The 23,575-nt window shown below is 38.3% G+C and overlaps 2 protein-coding genes across 3 annotated transcripts; one reads left to right on the top strand and one right to left on the bottom strand.

Moving 5' to 3' along the window:
- The first annotated feature begins 4,516 nt into the window (after positions 1 to 4,516).
- Positions 4,517 to 13,028, top strand: pfn2b (profilin 2b). 2 transcript variants are annotated; one of them, XM_007234007.4, is made up of 3 exons: positions 4,517 to 4,821; positions 10,540 to 10,732; positions 11,831 to 13,028. In XM_007234007.4, exons 1-3 carry the CDS (start codon positions 4,687 to 4,689, stop codon positions 11,926 to 11,928), a joined length of 426 nt encoding a protein of 141 aa, XP_007234069.1. In that variant the 5' UTR covers positions 4,517 to 4,686; the 3' UTR covers positions 11,929 to 13,028. The 2 variants fall into 2 exon arrangements, with proteins under 2 accessions (XP_007234069.1, XP_007234068.1); XM_007234006.4 differs by having other exon boundaries at positions 4,523 to 4,821; positions 11,568 to 13,028.
- On the bottom strand, positions 12,177 to 23,503 carry rnf13 (ring finger protein 13). Its single transcript, XM_007234017.4, has 10 exons — positions 23,345 to 23,503; positions 21,028 to 21,176; positions 20,809 to 20,889; positions 19,629 to 19,757; positions 18,976 to 19,063; positions 18,572 to 18,662; positions 17,794 to 17,899; positions 17,608 to 17,701; positions 15,223 to 15,303; positions 12,177 to 14,489 (listed from the first exon to the last, which is right to left on the bottom strand). Exons 2-10 carry the CDS (start codon positions 21,139 to 21,141, stop codon positions 14,116 to 14,118), a joined length of 1,158 nt encoding a protein of 385 aa, XP_007234079.1. The 5' UTR covers positions 21,142 to 21,176; positions 23,345 to 23,503; the 3' UTR covers positions 12,177 to 14,115.
- Between the last annotated feature and the right edge of the window lie 72 nt (positions 23,504 to 23,575).

Raw genomic sequence — 23,575 nt, 5'->3', positions numbered from 1 at the left:
ATTTCAGAAAAGAACTTGAACCCCTTTCAAATTTCAGGCACACAAACATCTAAACAGGAATTTAAAATAAATGTTCTGACACACCATTAACACAGAGTTGTAGGTTCCACAATTGAAGGTTAAACTTTAGATTAAAATTCTTTTTAGAATTGAGAATGGAATCCAGATTTAAGTTTAGATTTTAGTAGAGATTATTGTTCAGGTTGTTCAGATTAGATCAGTGATTAGTGTTCAAAATAGATTTTTGTTTAGAGTTGAAATTACTGTTCAGAAAAAAGTTCAGACTTTTTACATTGGAGTTGTAATAAGAGCATATATTGGTGTTCTGATTAAAGTTAAGATTAGAGCTCTGTGGCTTCAGACATATATAAATAATGTTTGAATGATTGTAATAAAAAAAACATGAGCCTGCTGGACAACATGTACCACACTGCCACCTGTTAGTCAGTTGAAGGAACTGAAGGCCAAGCTGTATGCTATGCATTGTGCATACATATTTTTGTGCTTTTGCTATGCTTTGGCAACACTAATGACATTACAATGCATCTAGAAAGTCTCTTAACACAGTAAAATGTGAAAAACACATTAGAATCAGGAAACATTATTTGAAAGTACCTTTCTGTCTGTGTCTCAAACCTGGAAAATATATTAATGCACAGGTGCTCTGTGGAAAAGCCTACTACAACATATACTAAAAACTTACACTTAACCTACACTTAAATAAAAATAAAGAATAAAGTTTGTTAAGCAGTTGTTAAAGGTAGGAATATATGGACACATGTTAGGGACATTGCAGAATGGAATGTACCAAGTGCTTAGTAATGTAAGGGAACTGCTTAAATACACTATGGACCTGAAAACATTCAGTGTGTGTAGTCAGTGTGTAGACTGTAAAAAAGATGTGCAGAATAGAATCCAGCCTATGACATACTGAAATGTCTTTTTCCTATCAGCAATATTTGCTGCTACTCCCAAAAAACTATAAAATCTCTAGCTCAGTAACTGCTGTGATCATGTTTTTTCTATATGTTACAGTATGTTACATATCTCTGCACGTTATCCTCACTATGTAAATTATTATATTATTCTGTATCGGTACTGTTTTTCAAATTGTCACTTCATTTGTATTTATTGTAGTGTTATAGTTTTATGTTGCACTATTGTCACTCTTGCACTTTATATTGTTTGTTGCTTGTTGTCCCATGTTGCACCATGGTTCCGGAGGAACATAATTTCACTACACTGTGTACCTGTACTCAGATGTAATGACAATAAAAGCCTCTTGACTCTTAAACAGTTGGAAATATAAGTGCACTACAAACTGTGCTCAGTTTTGTTTTTACTACAGATGTAAAGGCACTTTTTAGAAACATTGCAGAATGAAACAGACACAGTGCTGTTTGTGTACAATTTAGAAATCACGAGTTCCCTTGGAATGCAACTTAGTACTTAGTGTAAACTAATGTAGGGGCACTGTTTAGAGATCCTGCTGAATGGAGAACATCCAGTTCTTAGTGTATAAACTATAGGTTGATAAGGACCCTGCTTAGAATCTCTACAGAGTGGATCATACTAAAGTAAGATAAGTGCACTTCTTATGTACCCTACACAATAGAATGGCGACCAGTCCTGCCTTGCACGTTTTATAGATTTCCCTGCTTAAAGACATCTAACACAACATAACTATCTAATTACCTGATTAGATGAATCAGGTGTGCTATAAATGTGCAGGGCAGGGTGCCCCCAGGGCCCAGTTTGAGGCTGGTTGTAACAGTTGTTTACCAAGTTCAAATTGAATCCTTACTAAATCTAAGCATAGGAGCTAGTGGGTACTAAATATTTTAATTTAATATTTTAACCACTAAGTAGGTGTAAGTTGTAGGGGTGTGACGAGATATCGTGCCACGAGATCTCGCGAGATTAAATGTCTCGCCAGAGAAAAAAAAAAACAGTTTAATGTGGACTTTTTAAGAGGGATCTGGCAACACAGTAGCAGCGAGTGTGAGAGCAGCTCTCAACAGAAGAGGGAAATGGGCGGACCGCGGTCCGGACCCATACGTTGTCCAATGCGGACCCAAACCGATAAACTACTGAGAAGGATTTAATTGTGCGGCGCAGTAAACTCACAGACCAATCACGTGTGGGGTAAGATCACCAAACGCTCTCTTCAGTCAATCAGATCTGTGCAGACGTGGTAAGGAAAAAAATAAGTGCAAACACACCGCTCCTCACGCGGGATCGAACCCGTGTTGTCAGGGTCGCGGTACCGCAGCCGTGAAAAACCGCCTTTATAAGGAGATAGGGAGCCCGAGAACAGGTGGAAAAACGAGAACGGGCGGAAACTAGTCACGGCGAGCGCGACAGAGAGACAGGGGATAAATGTAAACAAAATCTGTAAAGAAAGAGCCATTTCTTCTTCTTCTTCTTCTTCTTCTATATTTTTACATCATTCAGTTCAAACAACCTTACAGGATATAGCACTTAATTATTTAATATAGTTAAATACCCCTGATATAGAAGATGCTTCTGCTACTTTTAAGTTGTGTGTCTGGCTGCATTTTGGCTCCAGTGGAAACAATAAACGGTAACAGAGTGACCAACAAGACACAAATCATATGTAAATACTGTAAGTAAATCCTACACGTGACTGTTTCATAGGCAGTTGTACTAATCCCTTAGCTCTGTACTGTATTTAAAAACATGTTCTGTCTCTGTTTACACTTCAAGCATAGTCTTAATATGACTGGTTATGGTTATGCATAGTTTTACAAGAGATTTAGGAGAAAAAAAAACACAAACCATAGTCTTAAAGCTCACCTTCCGTCGTTTTTTCTTTCATTTTAAAATGTCTAGTTGTGGTCTCTAGTATGAATGAATGACATGTGAGCCGTTTTTGTATAAAAAAAAGTGCTCAGGTGTCTCTGTATAGCTCTTTTTTAATGGACTGTTTTAGGGGTGTGTCCAAAATGACCGGATTCCAGCTTTGGTCATGAATATTCATACATGCAAACAGAATGCAAATATCTCTCCTCTGATTGGCTAGGAGCACTGCGACGCCCCTCCACCGCTCTGCCGCTCACTGCCTCCCACCTCCTAACTGATGAGCGGTGATGTTGCGTCGCTTCAGCTCCGCCTCTGGGAGTTTCTCGAGCCAAGGTGGGCTGGCCTATGTAGGCAGAAAGATAATTCAAAATTCACCCGTTTTTCGGAGGGGGGAGGGGGGATTTCTTTGCTTAGCTCCTGCAGACAATGGGGGCTGCAAAACAGTTTAATGTGCAGGTGTACACATTCAACTCGGAGAGACCTACTGTATTCCACAAAAAACAAGAAAAATCGGATTTTCGCGGAAGGTGACCTTTAATATGACTGGTTGTGGTTTGCACTTATTGTTTGCACCATATGAGACCTAGAAAAGTTCTTATTTCTATTCCTTATAGAATCAATGTGTGAGAGAAACCAGTCTGTTAAGTTTGCGGTATATGATTTTGTCCAAAAAAAAAAAAAGTTTTCTTTAAAATTTTATTTTTAAATCTCGTCTCGTTATCGTGAACCCAATATCGTGTCTCGTCTCGTGGTATTAGTGTCTCGTCACACCACTAGTAAGTTGTGATAAACCAGACTGACCTCTTAAAGCAGAATGACAGGAATGTTAGGAAGCTACATCCTTCAGTTAGTTTCTGATTACCTCAAGAATTCCAATTAAATTCTTGAATTCCAATTGTAGGAAGTAGAATTAGAACCCCATAAAATTCAAAGGAATTCATAATACACATTTAAGGTGTGTTTAATAATGAAGCTTAACAGTATATATTATTGTATGGACCACTAATTAACATTTTAAAATATTCCAAAAACAAATTATTAACATTGTAATAACTTTCAAATAATGGCAAATGATATGACAGCACTTACTTTCCAAGTCTTAAAAATAGTTGTCCAAACATTCAGGCCATTTGATGCAAAAACATTACAAAGTATTTTGACAAATAAACATTGCATTTACCATAACAATGTTTGATTTGATTACTTTATAAATGAAAGTGTTGCTATTTCTCAGCATTAAGGGAACATGTGCTTAATGATAGTGTTTGTACTTCCATTTGGAAGAAAAATGTATGTTAAAAGTATCACATTCTAACTAATATGTGATAAGAATTAATTTATCTGAATTGCAATGAATTAAATTCCACTTCTTGTGATTCAAGTTCAATTCCACATTCTGTATGGTGGATTTAATTTAAAATCAAAATCATTTAATTGAATTAATTTGCGAAATTCCGTTTTTTTCCCCACAACCCTGGTAGATATGTGCACCTCTTAGTTAGAGACCCTGCAGAATGGAAACCAGCTCGTTGCTTTCCGTTTAAGGGATGTAAGAGCACTGCAGCGATCCATTGCCTTCAATCTATATAAGTGCACTTCGTTGAGAAGCATGGGACACAGCCCTGCCTTTGCTGAGCTACCGCGCATGCGCAGATGGCTGTTACCGGAACTCCGCACCCAGACGCTGCATGCCCCGCCGCGCATGCGCACACAGTTGGATTCCAGCCTGCTGTGATCGGGGCGCGTGCGGGTGTGTTTGATTTGCCGAACGCGCAGCGATTCATCCACTTCAACTTCTTATCTCGTCTCTTTTTTGCGCTTTCAATCTAGACGGGTTTAGTTTGGGACAGTTTGAGGGTCAGCATGGGCTCCTGGCAGATTTATGTGGAAAATCTGATGTCCGACGGCTCGTGCCAGGACTCCGCCATTGTGGGCTATAGCCCGGACTCCAAGTACGTTTGGGCGGCGCACGAGGGGGGCACGTTCAGCAGCATCACGGTAAAGAGCCGGGCACTGTGGGGGGGCATGTGGTACAAGGGGGCTAAGGGTGTGCACAGTGTTAAAACAATTAATATGAGGTTATATTAGACTAGCCGGCTAACCGGCTGTGTCACTGCTCACTGTGCTTAGACATTTCTGTAACCCTATTAAAAATAATCCGTATTTACTGTGCTTTGTTGGAAGGCTGAAGTTGGCTTCTAATTCGAATTATCCGGGCCACCTTAAACAGCTTAAATGGTGCTGTAGTTACATTCCGGCGCCTTTTGATTCGAATTAGAAGCAAAACTTTAGGGTTTCTTTTGTTAACTGTGTTGTTTATCACTCCTCTGCACTCTATCCAGCTAGCTCAACACATCTGTCCTGTTAGCTTTAGCACAGCTAGCCAGAGGGGAGGACTATAAGCAGGCAGTGATGTCATTTTTTAAGAACAGAAAAACGCTGTGGCTGAATATGTAAATATAAGCTTGTGTTGATATGATTGTTAGAGGGGAAGGCCACCAGTCTTCCAAATTTCCTTGGATAACTTCTGTTCATGCAGTGTCTGAGAGCGGGTTTGGTGTGATACGGTTCATTGTAGAGAAACATAACGCTAGATACCAGTTCTGGTTTCTTTACAGTGTGGGTAATATGATACAAATATGGTCATTTTGTTGCAATAACTAATATAGCGGCAATTCTAATAAATAAAAAAATAAATAAAAATACAGAAATAAATTACTTGAATCGCATTAAGTACTTTGAAATCTCTTATTATAAAGACGCAATTAGTTTAAATGTTAAATATTAAAATAGTAAAACTGCTGTAGGCTGCAAATGTAAATTTTTGTAGACAGGATGGGCGAAGCTATACGACAGTATGTTAATGGACTAGTTACCAGCTCTGGTTTCCTTACAGTGTGGGTAATGGGAAACATTTTTTCATTTTTGTTGTAATGTCTGTAATATAGCAGTGAATAAAAGAAAATAGTTGTATTGCATGTAGCAGTGTGACATCTCGTATTATAAAGACTCAATGATTGTTTATATTAAAAATTAAAGCAAATAAAAAGCTCCATGTCTAAATTTCTGCAGGCTGGATGGGCGGAGCTAAGCGACATACTGTTAATGGGCCGGGCTAAATGTCTGTAGACTGATTGGGAAATGAGGGTAAAATATCTGCAGCACTTTCTTTGGGCACTATTTTGAAGTTCATGTACATTTATAATAAACATCGCTACTGATTAAAGATTTTTTTAACACTAGTTAACAGGTCCATATTAGTCTTGTTAAAGGTCCTGCTTGCATTGTTTTAAGCAAACCTTTAATGTGTAATTTAGAATTTAAAAAATATTGCCTCTGATTTAAAAAAAAAAAAAAGACTGACATTGAATAAGTATTTTTTTGTGTGTGTGTACCCTAATTAATAGGTCAAGTTTAGTCTCGTTAAGATCAAACGTGTAATGTAATATAATTTAGAATTCAAAGCAGATATTGCTTCTAATTTAAGAAATTAAAATGACTGACTTTGAATGTATAATCTTTTTTGTGTAAACTAAATAATAGGTTAATATAAATCTAAGTATGAGCACTGCTTTACCTGCCTTATTTGGTGCACCCTATTGGTTTGTTTTGAGACAGATGTGGACACCTAAAATCACTGAATTATTCACTTCCAGTCAGAAATTCCTTTTTTAAAACAACCTCATTAGATTTAAACACATTCTTGCAGGTTCTGTTTGCCAAACTTAAAGACCGGTGTATGTAAAATAGCTTTGTTTAGTATAGCTGCTCTGTATTGAGTCTCTTTTTTTTTAATTCAGTGTGGACTGAAACATTCACTTTAACTTTTCTATATTAGTCTGAATGAGCACAGCTAAACAGCGTACTTTATCTGTAGACAGACTGTGCAGTGCTAACCTGCTGTTGTCTGAATGGGTGGGAATAAAGTGCTTTAGGCTGGGTGGGCTGAGTTAAACAGCTGTTTCTGAATAGGCGAAACTAAATGACTGTGTGCTTAATCAATGGGCCTAAGCAGCTGTAGTCTGAAAGAGTGGGGTTTAACACCTGTATGCTTAATGAATTGGACTGAAACAAAGATCCACAAAGAGATGACATCTAAAGCGTATAATGCAGGTTAAGTTACTGAAAATATTACCGTTACCTGTCTGGCTTCTCTGTCTGCTCTCAGGACACAACATTAGTCTGCAGTAAGTGCAGCGGCAGAATAGTATGCATTGTAATGAATTTACGATAGAGCACGGATGTAGTGCTTTTAGCCAGTGACTGCTCTCCGGACATGGAATCTATAACAGTTAAAGTATGACCTTGCTTCCCTCTCAGTTCAGTTATTCTTGCAAGGTTTACATTCCAACTTGGGGAGCTATGTTGCTTGCGTTACATTATTTACACTAGACTAGTAATAGTCTAGCTAGCTTTCACCCAGAAGGTGCATTGTGGTCTCAAGGAGATGAGACTGCCTCTTGATTAATGCTACACTGCTCTTGAGGACAAGAATCCCACTCCCCCACCCTGATTGCACCTCCATCCTTGTCCTCCCTTCATACAGAAACCAACAGAAAAATAATTATCATACCAGTATATCCATGGAATGAGGAGGCTGTGTAGGAGGCTAACACTTTTAGACTACTTTGAAACCCTAGACTGGCAGATGTTTCACTGACTCCATTACACGCTGATTGCACTGTTGCAAAATCAATGCCAGATAATTTTCTAATCAGAAACCCTAAATTAATGCTGATGTTGAAGTTAATGTAAGAGCTTGGTCCTTTGCCTATAACATCATTGACCTGATGATAACCCAAAAAAGGCCCGGTTTGACCACAAGACTTCCTAAAAAGGACTACAGAGACAATCAGACCATCACAGACCACGAATGAGGGGTATAAACTGTGTTATGGGGATGTAGTCTCGTTTCAGTGAATCAGAAGTGATGTGCACAAAGTGTTTCTGTTCCTGAGGACAGAAGCAACCCATGCAAGATTCCTGTTCATGGTGGTCATGTTCACAGACAAGTGTTTGGGATACGTGCAGAAAAGCTTTTTTTTTATCTCTATTTTTATTTTTCATTTCTCTCTAAGACTATCTGTTTTCCACATGCTTTGAAAGAAATGCTATTGTTCCACTTCCTAAGAAACTGGCCTATCAAACCTGCCATCACTTGCCCGTGCAACAACCACCCTGCTTCACTGACGTCAACAGCCGTGAAGTGCTTTGAGCAGCATCTTTTTCTCTCTTACAACTACTGTGGACCCACACCTATTTGCATTCTATTCAAATAGATCTTTAGACAAAGCTGTTGGCCATACAGTGCATACTACCATCACATGGTTGGACAAGAATGATTACAGCTCAGTATTCAACACGGTATTTGTGGGGCAGACCCAAACCAACCACCTATCCAACACCCTGGTGGCGTCACGTACCAGACAGATGCGGTATACAACGCAGAGAATGAGAGAGAGAGCCAGCAGGAGAAAGCTGACCAACAGCATGTTTAGGTTCATTTTTAGGCTCTGCTTGCAAAAATTAAATGAAGAAAGTGTTCAACATCACGTGTCATGCTGGCTGTTTTCTAGCTGAAAGATATTAGCCATACATGACTAGTATAGTAGCATTAGCTGAGTTAACTTAGACAGGCTGTCTCTCTTTGTGTACATTTTAAATTACATCTAATGATCTAACATGGACTTATGTATTATCAAACAGGCTTATATCAGTTTAACTTAGCATTTGCTAGTTTATTCTACCTTTCTCTGTTCTCCTCTCTACTGTCCCAAAATATGTATAGAGGTAGAGCCGCAAGACAGACATTAAACTTATTTCAAACGGCTGCTTTTCCATTGTATGGTGCCTACACTACTCAACTCTTTTTGGCTTTTGTATTTGGTCCATGAATCTTAGTCCACTTTCACACCTCCTTGCCTGAATGGCACAGTAGCAATGGAGACTGCTGATGGGATTGAGTTCCAGATTCTTAGTTTATGGCTTTTACATCAAGTACAGTGACAGACCGTCAGCACTTTGCAAGGTTTAGTCCCTGCTTGGCTCACTTGAAACCAAGAGCAAGCAAGTACTAAAAAAAAGTACCCAGTTCCAGGTACCAGGTACCAAATTAGCCTAATGCAAAAGCCAAGTAGAGGCGAGGTAGGTCAGGTAGTATATGTACCATGCTGTGGAAAAGTGCCAAAGGATCCTAGTCCTGGGTCTACATACTCATCTCAGCAGACCTCAGGTGATAAAAATAGGCGGTAGAAGCTCTTCTATACTGACTCTGAGAGCAAGAGTTCCTCAGGGATCTGCTCGTAGCCCCCTCCAGTCCCCCCGTTTACTCCATTGAGCCAAGCACAAATCCTACACTATCTCGAAGTTTGCTGATGATATGACTGTCGCAGAGTTTATCAGGGATAGAGACAAGACCGCCCACACAGGCATTGTCAGGGCTATGTCAGAATGGTGCAATGACAGCAACCTCTGTCTCAACATCAGCCAAACAAAGAAGATGGCAGAGTGCAGGAAACTGCCGAGGGAGGTCACTCTCCCCTGTACATCATTGTAAGTGGAAATTGGAAGAAGTCAGCATTCTTAAGTTCCTGAGTAAATACCTCAATGAAGCACCTCTTCTTTCTGCGAAGACTGAAGGATTAAGATGTTTGGTGTGTCTCTTCACAGCATCACCAACTGTAAATGCAAGGCCCTTCAGACAGTGGTGGAGGCAGTAAACAAAACAAGTCTTATTGGACTTTGATCAGATGATGCTGGAGAAAAACTCAATCATATGGCAGGCAGTGTTCCAGCATCCAGTCAAGAACAAACAGGGTTAAAGAACAGTTTCTTGCTACAGGCTAGAAGAAGTCAAAGAAACTGCAGAAGCTGTGGATTCTTTTCTTTAGTATGTTTGTCCCAGTGCTTACACAAAGTACATCATATTTCAAAATTAAATGTAAAAGTTGCTGTTCCTTCTCACAAACCTTACCACAAGATGGTGTGTTTCATGTGTTATTTTGTCCTATTATTCCTGCCATCCCATCACATTTCCAAGAAAAAAAAAATCCTACACCTTTGCTATTGGACACAGGTCAGGACTACAGGCCTTTGAAAATTGTGCAGCATGTGGGTTTGACTTGTCTTGTTGAAAAATGCATGGACATGTTGCATCACATATATCACATGTATACTGAAACAGAACCCAGGCTGCCAGGTGCTGATAACAGTCTAGATGGTCCTTTCCACTGTGTGATTGTCTGTCCCACACAGTTTAAAGAGGTTTAAAGTGATATTTGTTATTGTATTGCTTGGCAAATATTTGACAAAGTAATCTCATGCCCCCCCCATATTCATCCATATTAATTTTGTCCACTCAGTGAACTTGCACATACACACTATTAAATAGCACCTGGCAGCAGTGAGGTTTAGGGGCCTGAAAATCGAACCCATAACACCTTCATCTGTGTCCTGTGCTCTAACCACTATGCCACGGATGCCTTTACATCTGGTCATGTGTTCCTTTATGATTATCTCTTTGCTGCTCTGTTTTTTTAGGGTTTATAGGTGTATGCCAGGGTTTATCTGAATTTATCAGTTCTTATTATTAGTGTACTGGTGTATCCCTTTGTTGATCAGTGTAAATTCATATGTGTGTGAGTTCATTGGTGTTTTTTATTTCTGGTCCTCTCTTGATGTTCTGTGATTTTTTTTTTTTTTTTTGTTTGGTTTTAGCCCACAGAGATCGATGGGTTGGTTGGGAAAGACCGGGAGAGTTTCTTCACTAATGGCCTGACACTTGGCTCCAAGAAGTGCTCCGTGATCCGGGACAGCCTGCTGGTGGACGGTGATTGGACGATGGACATCAGGACAAAGAGCCAATCAGGAGAACCCACTTTTAATGTTTCTGTAGGCCGAGCAGGAAAAGGTGACTTTCTCTAAGTTTTTTAAAAGCCTCAAATTTCTTTCAGAATTTGAGTCATGTTCTTCAGTTTAGTAATTTTATGTGGGAGTTTTTGGTGATTCATCTTTGACCAGTACTTTGAATGAGTATTAGCTTTACTGAACTAAGCCAGTGACCTCAATTAATTAGTACAGCGTGTTTCTCTGTAATCACAGTTTAGATACTGAGACTAGAATTAATTATTTAAGACTGTGTTTAAAGTTATCTGGATACAGAGTAACTCAATCCTGAACATATCAGAAAATTGTCTCTCTAAACTAAAGTGTTTAGTAATTTTTTCTGTTTTTATCTTTATAAACATTTCCAAAGCGCTGCCCTCTCATTTTTCTCTTTCTATGCAGTTTTTTCATTTTCCTTGCTTTTCCTTTATTTTCAGTTTGATATCTGTTTGTCTGGGTCTGGCATGTAGTGTTTTTGCCATGAGATGATAAACAAAACATTACTTTTGTTTGGTGTTTTTGCTAGATTTATGCAATTGCTGGGGAAGGGTGATCCAAAAGAAATAGCAAACCATGAAATAATTAGTGTATTTTGTCATCTATGCAGATGTTTAAATAAACTAAAATGATTCAAAATGACAAAATACATTTTGACAGCGACTGATTGACTTGTATGGCATAATTATTGATTTTATTTTTTACGTTCTGGAAGCGATCTTCTGCTCTCTGTTTCTGTTTTTATTCTGTTCTGCTAATTTATTGATCTTGGCTTTCTGGAATCTCCTGACTGCACTGCTAAACTGTCCTTCACTCTCTCCCTCTTTTTCCCTTTTCCTCTGTCTTTTTCTCTTTTCTTCCAGTCTTGGTTCTTGTAATGGGGAAGGAAGGGGTCCACGGAGGCGGACTGAATAAGAAGGCCTATTCGATGGCGAAATACTTGCGGGATTCCGGATTCTAGTTTAGTTTCTCCCCTGAAGAAAAAACAAAACCACTTACACAAATGCAGAATCAGAGTTTTGGACGTTTAGAGACGCAGGAGGATGTAGATTATTCCTGTAGCTGGAAAGTTTGTTTTTGTTGATTTTGTTTTTTATGTTTGTTCTGTGTTCTCTGTGTACTCCAGCATTGGTTCTAGTGATGGGTAAAGAGGGAACGCACGGCGGAACACTCAACAAGAAAGCTTTCCACATGGCCGAGTACCTGCGGAAGGCTGGATATTGACCACCACGCCGTCCACCAAAAAAAAGAAACGCAAAATCCACACAATACATGCTGCTCCATAGGCCACGCATACACATGCTTTCTCTCAAGCACACAGTCCCCCAACTCCAATCCCCCCAAGAAGCAGCATTTGCTTGTTTTTTTTGGGTCAGAATGCCAACACAAAATGAAGGAAAACTTTAAATGAAGTAATGTTTCAGTGTTACAGTATTTTATTGTTCTAGTTTGAGAAATGTCCTTAAGCCCGTCTGTTTTTTTTTTTGTTTTTTTTTTAACTGTAATTGTCTGAATGATGTGTAAATTAGAATTTTTAAAGATCTGGCTCCGTTCAGGAGCTTCTTTCTTCCTGTTTCTGATTGTCTTTGGGTTTCAGGAGTTTATAACTACACTACAGCTCCAGCCACCCTAGCATCTATCAGGATGTTCCACCACTACGGTCTTCTTCATTTCAGATACTTAATTTAAGAGTCCAGTTTTAATTTTATGGACCATTTTTAGCCTCAGCTCTGATTATTTACAGTTTATCTTTCTGAAGGATTACTGTTGGCCTTATGTTTTACTTTTTTTATATATAAAACACTAACACATACACTCCTAACATATTGAGAAGAATGAAGGCTTGCACTGCAGTTAACTTTTTCATTTTTATACAGATTAAATTACTGCATTTCTAAACCCATGTGTGACTAAACTGGGGAATAAATATCCTTGTTAAAAATGAAAATTGTACCAAACGTTGAATTCAGCTGTTCAGTATTAAAGCTCAGATCCAAATAAAACACTAAACTAAGTAGCTAGCAACTAGAGAAATGGTTGGATTAATACACTTCTGGCTGTGGGAGAAATTATCAGTACATGTTAAATCTGTGCCATAATATTTCAAAGAATGCGGATAAGGGTGGATATTAATTACTTGAGACGGAGTTGTTTTGTTTGTATTCTGTTAGATTTTGCACAGAGTAAGAATTTGCTGCTGATTTCAGCTCATTTTCCCTCCAAAGTTTTCTGACATCAGCGTCTGATTTCATATCAAACCTAGAAAATGCCATCGAGTGATTTTACTGTTTACAAACTAATCCAATAAATTTATTCCAACCAGATGGGCTTGTTTTTCTTTTTTGAACATTTGTGTTTGTTTCCTCTGTGGTATAATAGTAGTGTTTTGTGTTTGTAATTGGACTATATCTCTTGAAACAAAAATCACTTTATTGATGAAGTGAAAACAGATTTACACGTGTGAACAAAAGATGAAGACAAACAAAAGTGATCAGATTCTAACACAGACCTGCAAGCAGTTTCAAATACAGAAATAATGAAATTACATATTTAAAAAAAATCATATAATGACTAATCAAATATTCACAAGGGAGCACGCTGCACTGAATCTCAGGACTGGCTTTTAAACTGTATAGTGTTTGGGTTTGACAGTAACTTATGCTTTCAGCCCACATTTGGACATTTAAAAATAGTAAAATAAAAAAAGCACTTTTTTCAACACATCCAGTTTTCAGGTGAATTCAATTTTTGTTCATAAACTTCGCATACTGCTGTCAAACAGTCACTTGTGCTGAGCGATTCTCCCAGGATCGTTAGTCAGTTTGGCAAAATCATTACAAAATAATCTCACATCTGAAACTACAGTTCAGGAAAATTAGTAAAATCGTGCTAGATAAAAGATGAGTTATGGTTCTCCAGTCAGAACCCGGTTTATAGTTTAAACACTGTTATTAATGAAACCTTTCAGGCTTTCCTCCCCCCGAACACTTCCAACTTTACTGCATTCACTAATGCGTAAAATTTCTGTAGAACCTCACCCCCCCCTTATTACATCATATCTTCAATCAGATGATTATTAATGTTAGAGTGATTTGCTTAATCATACAGTGGTGCACACACACTGTAGTTAATCCAGTTTATAAGGAGTGTTTTCTGATGGTGAATTGAGTGTAACGGTCACGTCCCGCCGAGCATGCACAGCGTTCACTCACGCCGTGATTTTTCTCTGCAAAGTTAATTTAGCAGAGCTAAAACTTGTGTGAGAGAGATGAATTTAATCAAGCAGTGATAAGTTTCTCCAAAAGTGCACACCCATAAACCCACCCACCCACCCCTGCCCGTACAGTCTGATTGGTTTGGGCTGCTGTGTCTCAAACGTTTTCTTTAAAGTCTTTAATTTAGACTTTTGCTTTAAGCTTTTGCTGCGTCGCCTGTCGGTCGCTCCTGCTGCAGCTGCACCACCACCGTTTCCACAGTAACTTCCTCCTCGCTGTCACTGGTGTCCATGTCACTCTGCTCGTCATAGTTGGATGATTCCTCATGGTCTTGAGGAGACAGCGCGGTCGCCATGGTGCCGAACGAGTGAGCGCTGGTGGATGCCAGTGAGCGCAACAGCGGAGTGTTTTCCGAAGCTTCCTCGTTGTCCTCGTTCTCGTCTGGGCCGCTGTCTCCGGAGTCCGAGTCGGAGTCAGAGTCGCCTTCAGATGGAACCACTTTCTGCTTACACACCGGACACGTCTTCTTCGTCTTCGTCAGCCAGGGGTCCACACACTTACAGTGATATGCTAAAGACACAAAGACAGAAGGGGTTTAGTTTAACTTGTAGGAAAAAGGTCCAAAACAGTACCATGGTGCAATGTAGTACAGAGGTATATATTTAAATAGAGAGTAAGGGTATGGTATATAAAGGGTAGTGTGTTTGTCTAATGTGGTACATTATGTAGTAGTTGTTTTGTAGTGGTGAAGCATACAGCAGTTCTGCAGTGATGTACGGTACTGCATGGTGTATTTAAAAAAGTACTATATTCATATGGACTAAACAAGCTGTGTGTGCATGCACATGCATGTGTTCATTAGAACAGTGAAACTTGTGAAGTCTGTAGTTCTGCAGATTAAGTGAGTTTTAAAGCACTAACTAATTGTGGCAAAACACACAATTTATACAATTTACTGGCTTATATCTTCATAACATTCCACAATTTAGAATGAAAAAATACAAAACAAAATTTCCTATTCTCAGAATACCATGAAATGCCATGATCATTAAGAGAATTATCATCCAATCAAACGTATTGTTTTTTTGTGGCTGAAAATCTTTTTGGAAAAAAAAGTAGGTCTAGAAGAGGATTTGTACCACATTTGATGCTTGTATCACAAAGTGAAGGATTCTTTCACTAATTGGCAACACTTCCAGTGTAGCACAGTTGTGAAGTAGTTTAGTATGTTGTAGCATAAAGCAGTAACATATAGAACAATACAGGTAATATAGTACAGGTTATGTAAATGTGATGAACTGACCATGTGAGCACGGCAGCACTCGCAGTTTTTCTCCTTCTTCATACTCATCCAAACAGATTGCACACACATCGTAAACATCACCTGCAGAGACAAACCGCCGAGTAATGAAATCCATACATTTACACCTTGGTATCACTGCTGGACTGAGAACAGACCACCACCAGGAAATATCCAGTCAACAGTCTTGTTTTGTGGATAGCGATAAAGAATGTCTAGAGAATGACCAACAGTGACAGAACACTATTCTGTTAGAATGTCTCCAATCCAATCTTGTGATCTGATCACATCACTTTACTGCACATTTTTAAACTATACATAGGTTAATAATTAATTAACAAGTTTTTACTTTGTGTACGTGTGAAATGTGATGAAGCATTTCTGCCGGATATTTGTACATTTTCTAGTTCATTCATTTAAGAATATATGCATATTTAAAAGTAAATAATTCAAATAATATTTGTATATGGCAATATGTGGAATCCAAGCTAACTAGTGTTAAACTTGATTAGAACTGAGACTTGGATCCTCCAGAAAGGAAAGACAGTAGAAGCAGCAGGAAATGAGAAGAAAGTTCAGGATCAGCAGCTCTGCTCACTGTTTACAGAATAATTCCATCAGTGATGGTCAGATAACTTCTGATTGGTTAGAAATGCAGCAGTGTTTCTGAATGCAAGTCACTAAAATAAACAGTTTAGCAGAAAAATGCTGAAACTTGAACCTCTGTGGGAGACTTTAGAGATTTGAATCCTCTGAATGACCAAGTGATAAGAGTGTGTGTCTCCTGTAATGAGGTTTTACAGTATTCTGTAAACTTCCAAGCTCATCTTCACGCCATCTCTGGCTGTGTGCCAGACGGATGGACTGCTTTTCCTTTTGGAGCGACCAGATGATTGTGGAAAGTGTGAAAGTGCGTGTGTGTGTGAAAGCAGTGGAATTCATGCCGCACTCCTGGAATTCCAATCTTTCCTGCAGGAGGAGGTGCTGTGGGTGTTTGTGCAAGTTATAAACGAACATGTTTTCTGGCTGAGGGCCACTGGGCTGCGCGTGACCTTATATGGAGAAGGAACCTCATCAGGAACATTCTGCTCCACAGCAGCAGCAGCAGCAGCAGGATACTGCTGAAGACGAAAACTGCAAACTAAACCTCAGATTTTCATTCAGAACATTTTAGGGCTTTAAAACACAAACTGATTATTTTGTTTACATGCTGTTATCAAGCAGTCAGTACCACATAGATCAGCCCAAACAACATAATGCTAAAGAGCTAATCTGATTAAAATATAATTAACTAATTACTCACCAGACCACAGATCATTAAGCACTTAAGGTATTAAAGGAGCATTACACTTATCTCTCATCTGTTCTGTGTCTACAACTCCCTCACACACCCCTACCTGCCCATGTTCACTGCGCCATGACTCAACGTTTTATTAATCTAATTAATCTCATTTTAAAAAGCTCCACTAACAATCAGTTCTGATAACCAATAACACTTAAACCCTTAGCAGAGCCACTGTCCTAGAAAATGATTAAGCTTAGTCTGAAACTAAACTTAACTAAGTCTTAACTGGTTACAGCTCTGTTGCTCATAGAGGCCAAAATGTAAGTTTAGGTGCAACTTAAAAGGGAATTAGAAAACAGGCTTGATGGTGACAGTGAAGCTTAAGATTAAGGAGAACAATGATGTTGTGGAGAAAACACACACAGAAGGTGGGGTCCAATAAATGCTGACTAAAACGCTGAGTCTTAGGTGTGTCCAGAGGTGTCAAGTAACTATGTACTTCTGCTCCTAACATTTTCACACAATTATCTGTACTTTCCACTCTGAACATTAAAAAAAAAACTTGTTACTCCTAGTTCATTTCAGCTTGTTTTCCGGCTTCATCATCAAAAAAAAAAATGTTCAGATAAATGGCTTCATCCAGCTAGAGTGAATTTGATTGTGTTTGGTTGAGAAATATACTATTAGTTTATACACAATCCATCACACCTGCACACATCAAGTCACACTCCAGCAAAGACATAGCAGACGTATGTAGCCTAGTATAAAGATTTTACATTGCACAAAAGTACATTAATTTGAAATGGACATATGCTCAGCTAAAACAGGTAGCATAATGCATCCCAAATTTTTCTACATTACCATTTTTATATAACAAATTTAAAAAAAAACGTTTTTGGGGTGAGGTGGGGTAGTGCATTCTCGGCTACTTTGGCACAGCCTAAGCTTTTGTCCTTAAAACTGAAGTTAATACTTCAACTTCTACAGCAGTATTTTTAAAAAACTAGTACCTATACTTCTACCTGAGTAATGAATGATTTGTGTCCCATAACATAGTCCCACATTCACTGTCTTTCCAAGTGAGAACTGCTGGTGAAATTTACCTTTCTTATATTTGTGAATAGGAAGTTTTTTTAGCTGGTCCTTGCGCAGGCGGCTCCTCCTGGCCCTATGACGATCCTGAACAAACTTGGTGATCTAAACATAAAAAGAGTGCAGCTGAGTAAACATGAACACCCACAGCAGCAGTGATTTAAGCAGTAGTCTAATAAACACTTCTCACAACCCACCATAAACACCACGATAAGGATGAGGCAGATTCCAACGATAATGAGAAACGGGATCAGGTAGTATTCCAGAGGCAAGCTGAAGTCCGGCATGACGATCACATGACCTCTAAAAACAAGATTAATACAAGATTAAAAACTCAGATTAATCACAAATCCATCCCGATTTATGCATACAAACTGTAAGTGCATAACTTTTTTTTTCCTTAAATATTAACTAAAGATTTTAAAAAATGTTTTCACAGTAAAATTACTAAATATACTAAATATACATTACAAAATCTGCCCAATCAATTCTGTCTTCATAAGGATCATTTACGCTTAAGGTTAAGTACAGATATGGATGGCAGAACCTTTTGTTTATTCTCTCCACTTAGTGTATGTTCTGCTAATAGAACAAGATCATTTTTTTATTTAAATCTAACCCTCAAAAAGCAGGCTTTTATTCTGAATGTGAAAACTAAAGTCCTCTTACTTAGATTTACTAAACAATTGAAAACTTGTGTTTTAGCATTGATATCAAATACAATAATCACACTGCAGAAATGCAATGTAATGTAACTTTTTTGCTATTTTATACAAAGTACAATTGCACATTTTCTTTAACAGTGTCAGATTATATATGCTCAACATAATTTTTCTGTCAATATATATATATATTCCTAATATCAGGACATGCTGGATCGCTGACTACAGGGGAGATTTTGTTTTTTTAATACTTGTTCATTATATTGCAAAGTTTTCTCCAATATCATGCTACTTTAGAAGGTTGATCACTGACCCTTTCTCATAGGTGTACTCCTCCTTCAGAGCATTTGCAGCATCTTCTCCAATAAACACTGACGGAATGTCTATCTGTTTCACAATGTCTACTGGAATACAGACACACAAACACAAAACAGACATCAACATACAGTGACAAAATCAGAACAGTTCATAAATATTTCACTGTTTTGAGGTGAAATTATCAACCAATTCACTGTTTAACTGATATTTTTTATGTTTCCAACATTTCTTTACCTCTTTGCCTGTTTTTGGTACCTCAGCACCTTTAAGACTAATAAGTATGTAAATAAGCATCATTCTGATTGGTTGTCCTGTGTTGTGCTGCATTAAAAAACAATCTGAATTGAAACTGCTTGTTTAACTTTAGTACGTTTTTGTGGGTGACTGTGCTAAACTTACTGTCATTGGATCCCATACTGATTAAGTCATCAGAGTCCACATTGTGAACAATTGCTGCTTTATATCCTGCGCGCTGAGCATTAAGAACCTGCACACAAACACATACACAATATGAACAACAGACAAATAACAATAAACAACAAACAATACAAAAAGAAAAACAATTAAATATAACAAGACATTCATTTTCTTAAAAAGTTGAACTCTGTCAGCAGAATTAAAAAAAACATTGCCTTAATAAAACACAAATTCATAATCAACAGAATGAACAGTTTTATATTGACCAGTATTACAGTTCTGTTCCGCTGAGAGGAAACTCCTGTGATGCAGAAACACCAAATAAGGACTCAAAAAGTATGCACATGTACGCACACACACCTACAGTTTCCACAGTCTCTTGGAGCTAATTCACACTGAGTGAGCGAGTTTTAAACACTGTAGATCACAGACAGATTTTATACACTCTAAAGATCACACTCAAGACTTGGCTGTGCTCCTTTACTGTCTGTATAACTTCTGTACACTGTAAGGAGTATTAGGAGGTTATAACTGATCACAAACCAGCAGGTGGTGCTACTCACTCAAGGCAGACATGTGTAGGTTCAAAAGGCTGAGGCTTATACACACAAACACACACAATGAGGGAAGCATACCTTTATGTCAAAGTTGCAGTCAAAACGTTTGATGAGGACGATAAAGGTGCTGGAGTTTTCTCGCCCTTTGGTTGGTGGAGGTTCAATGGGTTCACAGGCATTCTCGGGCCGAGCTCCAACCAGGAAACCCTGGAAAAAAAGAGCCAATATGAATTCCTTTATGTAAGGACAGAGCATGAACACACACATTAAAAATACAAGAAAAACAATAATGATCAAAATCAACTAAATATAACGCCTGAAGGTGTGTCTGTGAAAATAAAAAGGAGTTAAAAGGTGTTTAGATTCTACAGCCAGGCTGAGAGTAAACCACTTTTGCAAAAGTATTGCAGTGACCCCTTCTGGTAACTCTTAACAGCACAGTGAAGGGCTTACGGAAATTAAATACTGCATTTCATTTCAGAAACATATATATTAAATAGAGTTTATCTGATGCTCCACATTAAGCTGAAATTTAAATACCAACAATGAAGAATAACATTAATAACACCAACCTTGCTTGCATATTTTTCTTGCATTTTTGTTCAGCGTTTAGGAAAAATAGGAAAATTTATATTTCCGAAGTAACAACACTAGTCTGCCTCCCTCCCACAAAGCTGCTGCTCCAAAAGTAATGAGTTATTGTGACTAATGATGAGTAACAGTGTCATTACCATGTTCAGATTCTCACTTAAGCTTATCTGATATTGCCGCCCTGCAGTTTATTTCACAACAGAACAGACAACTTACGTATGGATGTTTAAAAGCTTTACAGGAACTGATATATTTCTATTGGTCCTGAGTGTAAACAGTAATAAAGGATCAGTGTAAACGCTGAGTCACAAGGAGAGCACATGAGCATCTTAACAGGCCAAAATACCTCTTACACAGCGGTAGTGCTGTAATACAGGCCGCATTAAATCTGCATTACTCTGAGTAGCTGTGCATTTATGAACACTGTACATAATCGTTTGATAACCTGTTTAAGTCCACACTGTTAATTTTTCATCCTTAGAGACACTCCTAGGTAAAGTGGTTTGAAACTCAGATGTAAATGTGATTACTGGGCTATATAAGTCTGTAAGTTAAGTTTATTAAACATAACTTGTGTTTAAATATGGCTAATAGAGTTCCCAGGCTGATAAATTAGGTTGTGTTTACCTTTGTTTCTTCGCTTTTAATCAGAGTTTAGCTGGCTCACCTTAAGCCCTTCGCTGGGCAGCCTGTATCCAAACCTTGCTGGCAGGTCATCAAAACTCTCCGTCTTATTGTCCACAGAAAACTGGAACAAACACAAGCATGAACACAACAGATGTTACCCTCACACACTAGTGTAATAAACTACTGACAAATAAATGTTATTGAGAGAGAGGGGGAGGGAGAAAGAGAGAGAGAGAGAGAGAGAGAGAGAGAGACTTACAGCAGAGATGTCAGCCTCCACAGGCAGCAGGTTGATGAAGGTGAAGATCTGGATGGTGAAGAGTGTGTAAATCTGCGCTGCTGACAGCATGAGCACACCCAGAGACAGCAGCATCTTCGCAGACACACACACAAGTGTGCAGGGTCCACCTATCAAACACACACCAGCCAGTTAAACACTGGTGTTATCTGTTAGCTGTTATTGAATGTGACATTTAGAAGAGGGTGCGGATGAGTATGAGTATTGGTTTGTGTTAGTGTGTGTTTAGTGTGGATGGCTATGGATGCTGGAATGCTGGATAGTATGTTTACAAAAAAAAAAAGAATCTTACACAGCTATACTTAAACACACACACACTGTGTAATCGGACTGTTACGGAACCAGTTACCTTTACTATACAGTGGGCAACTACAATTTGGGTTACCCAATTATACTGGCACTGATCTGTTGCATTCTGATGGTCTTGGTTTAGGCGATTATAAAAGGTATTTTACCTTTGAGACACATAAGCTACGCTCACATGACCAGGCTAAAGTGACTAAAATCAGTTTTTTGCTCAATGTGGTTCAGATCTGATTTTTTTCAAATCAGATTTGAGTCACTTTCATATGTGCTCCTAAATAAGATATGTATCCCATCCATGGACATGCAATATGAGTGTGAATGATTCAAACCGGAATTCATGCATTTTATTTTATTTTACGCACACGCTACATGCTACATGCTTCTCTCTCATACCCACACAAAAAACTGCAAAAGCAAGCCACCTGGCCTTTTTTTTGCCTTCTGGACCTGAGCATGTACTTCAGACGAGCTGTTTGCTCTTCACTAAAGCAAAAGATGCTTCACATCTTCACATGCTAAAGCATCCATTTCACCTTTTCAAAAGCTACGAGTCATCTTTTAAACATGATGTTTTTTGTTGGCGCATGTGAGGCATTTCATGGAAAGATTCGTTCACATCACACCTTGACCTGTCAAGATACTATCTGAACAAAAATCAGATTTCAACAATGTGGTGAACATAGCTTTAGAGTACTTTAATTTAAGGATGGACCTTCTAACCAGCTGTCTAAACAAAAGTAACAGATGCCATCAGGAAAGGGGAAGGCAACAAGAAGACAAAGGTTTACAGTTTGCAAATTGAAATGGCAGTTTACAGATCTTCTAAAAGATCCAGAAATCTCTTAGAAAGAACTGTTTGTATGTCAAGCGGACGCACTGTTTTACTGTGCAGTGTTGCGCAAACAAAAACACTCTTCATGAAACAGTAATATCGAGAAAACATTAACCGTGACCACAAGACTCAAGGTTTGAAATTACGCTACAGAAGATCTAGAGAAACCAGAAACATGGTTGCGCTAAATAAAATAAACTGATGTGACTGAAAAAGAATAAACTTGTGTAAAAATGTGTTGACTGTACTTGATTTCAACAATGATTCAGAAACCAGGCAAAAATCAACTAAAGGAAATGTATAAAATGTCTTGGCCTTTAAGAACTTCCTCGTTTTGTTAAAATAGTCAACTGGGAACAGCTTTAACAGTTTTTTTAAGATTTACAGTCACAGTCAGACTACAGAAACTGAAACTTGAGAAACCTTCCCTTTTAACTTACTTCCACTACAGATTATCCAAAGTGAAAAGAGGTAGTACGATTTATTATTCAGCTATTTAAATCTGTGAACTAACTTCTAGCTTCTTAAAAAAAATCTCCCTAGCCAGCTACCGTTACATTTTAATAGAATAAGATAATTTCAATTCCCAAACCTTCCAAGCACAACCTCACAGTGAAGGTTAACAAACCTTAGCAAGAACTAACCTAGATAATAGCTAGATTTAGGCAGACATGTAGCTATATACAAATAATAAGAAACTTGTCAAACATTCTAGCTAGGTAATTAACTAGCTAACTATATATTCTGACCCAAACTATAATCGTTTAACCTTAAACCCAATTTAAACACAACCGTAGAGCTAGCTAAATAAAGAAGCCAGGCTAGCTTGTGTTAGCTACACGAACGGGCCGTGGGCTAAAAACACACCATTTACACACCCCTAAAAAAGATACAGACCGGAAAACAGCAGAATAAACAGTCGCATTTGTAAGTTATTAAAAAAATGACATAAATAGCGATTAGTTACAAACATCTGCAATTAGTAAGAAGTATTTTAATCATTATCCAGTTTTACTAACTAGCTTAGCTTAGCTAACCTAGCTTTAGCTGCGCCTCTGTTAACGTCAATGTAAGCTCAGCGCTTAGCGGACGGCGAGTCTCTCAGTTTTATAATGAAATTAAAGGTAATAAAACGCTTACCTTCACATTAATCCAGAGAAACCGATTTTACATTAATCATATCAACTGCCAAAGGCATTCCTTTAGCTGAACATTTCGCTACATCACTCCAACTGCGGATAGGCCAGAACTGCGGAACACACCAACAACCTCAGCAACCCAGCAGTATGTTCACTAGATAGGGCGGACATTCGCTCTATGTATGTACACTACCCCTAAGATTGTACACTACTCCTAGGTACATTATTTTAA

The sequence above is a fragment of the Astyanax mexicanus genome, chromosome 16 (assembly GCF_023375975.1).
Source record: "Astyanax mexicanus isolate ESR-SI-001 chromosome 16, AstMex3_surface, whole genome shotgun sequence".
Taxonomy (NCBI): Eukaryota; Metazoa; Chordata; class Actinopteri; order Characiformes; family Acestrorhamphidae; genus Astyanax; species Astyanax mexicanus.
The sequence above is the reverse complement of the archived record's forward strand: the minus strand, read 5'-3'. Positions and strand labels throughout refer to the sequence as shown.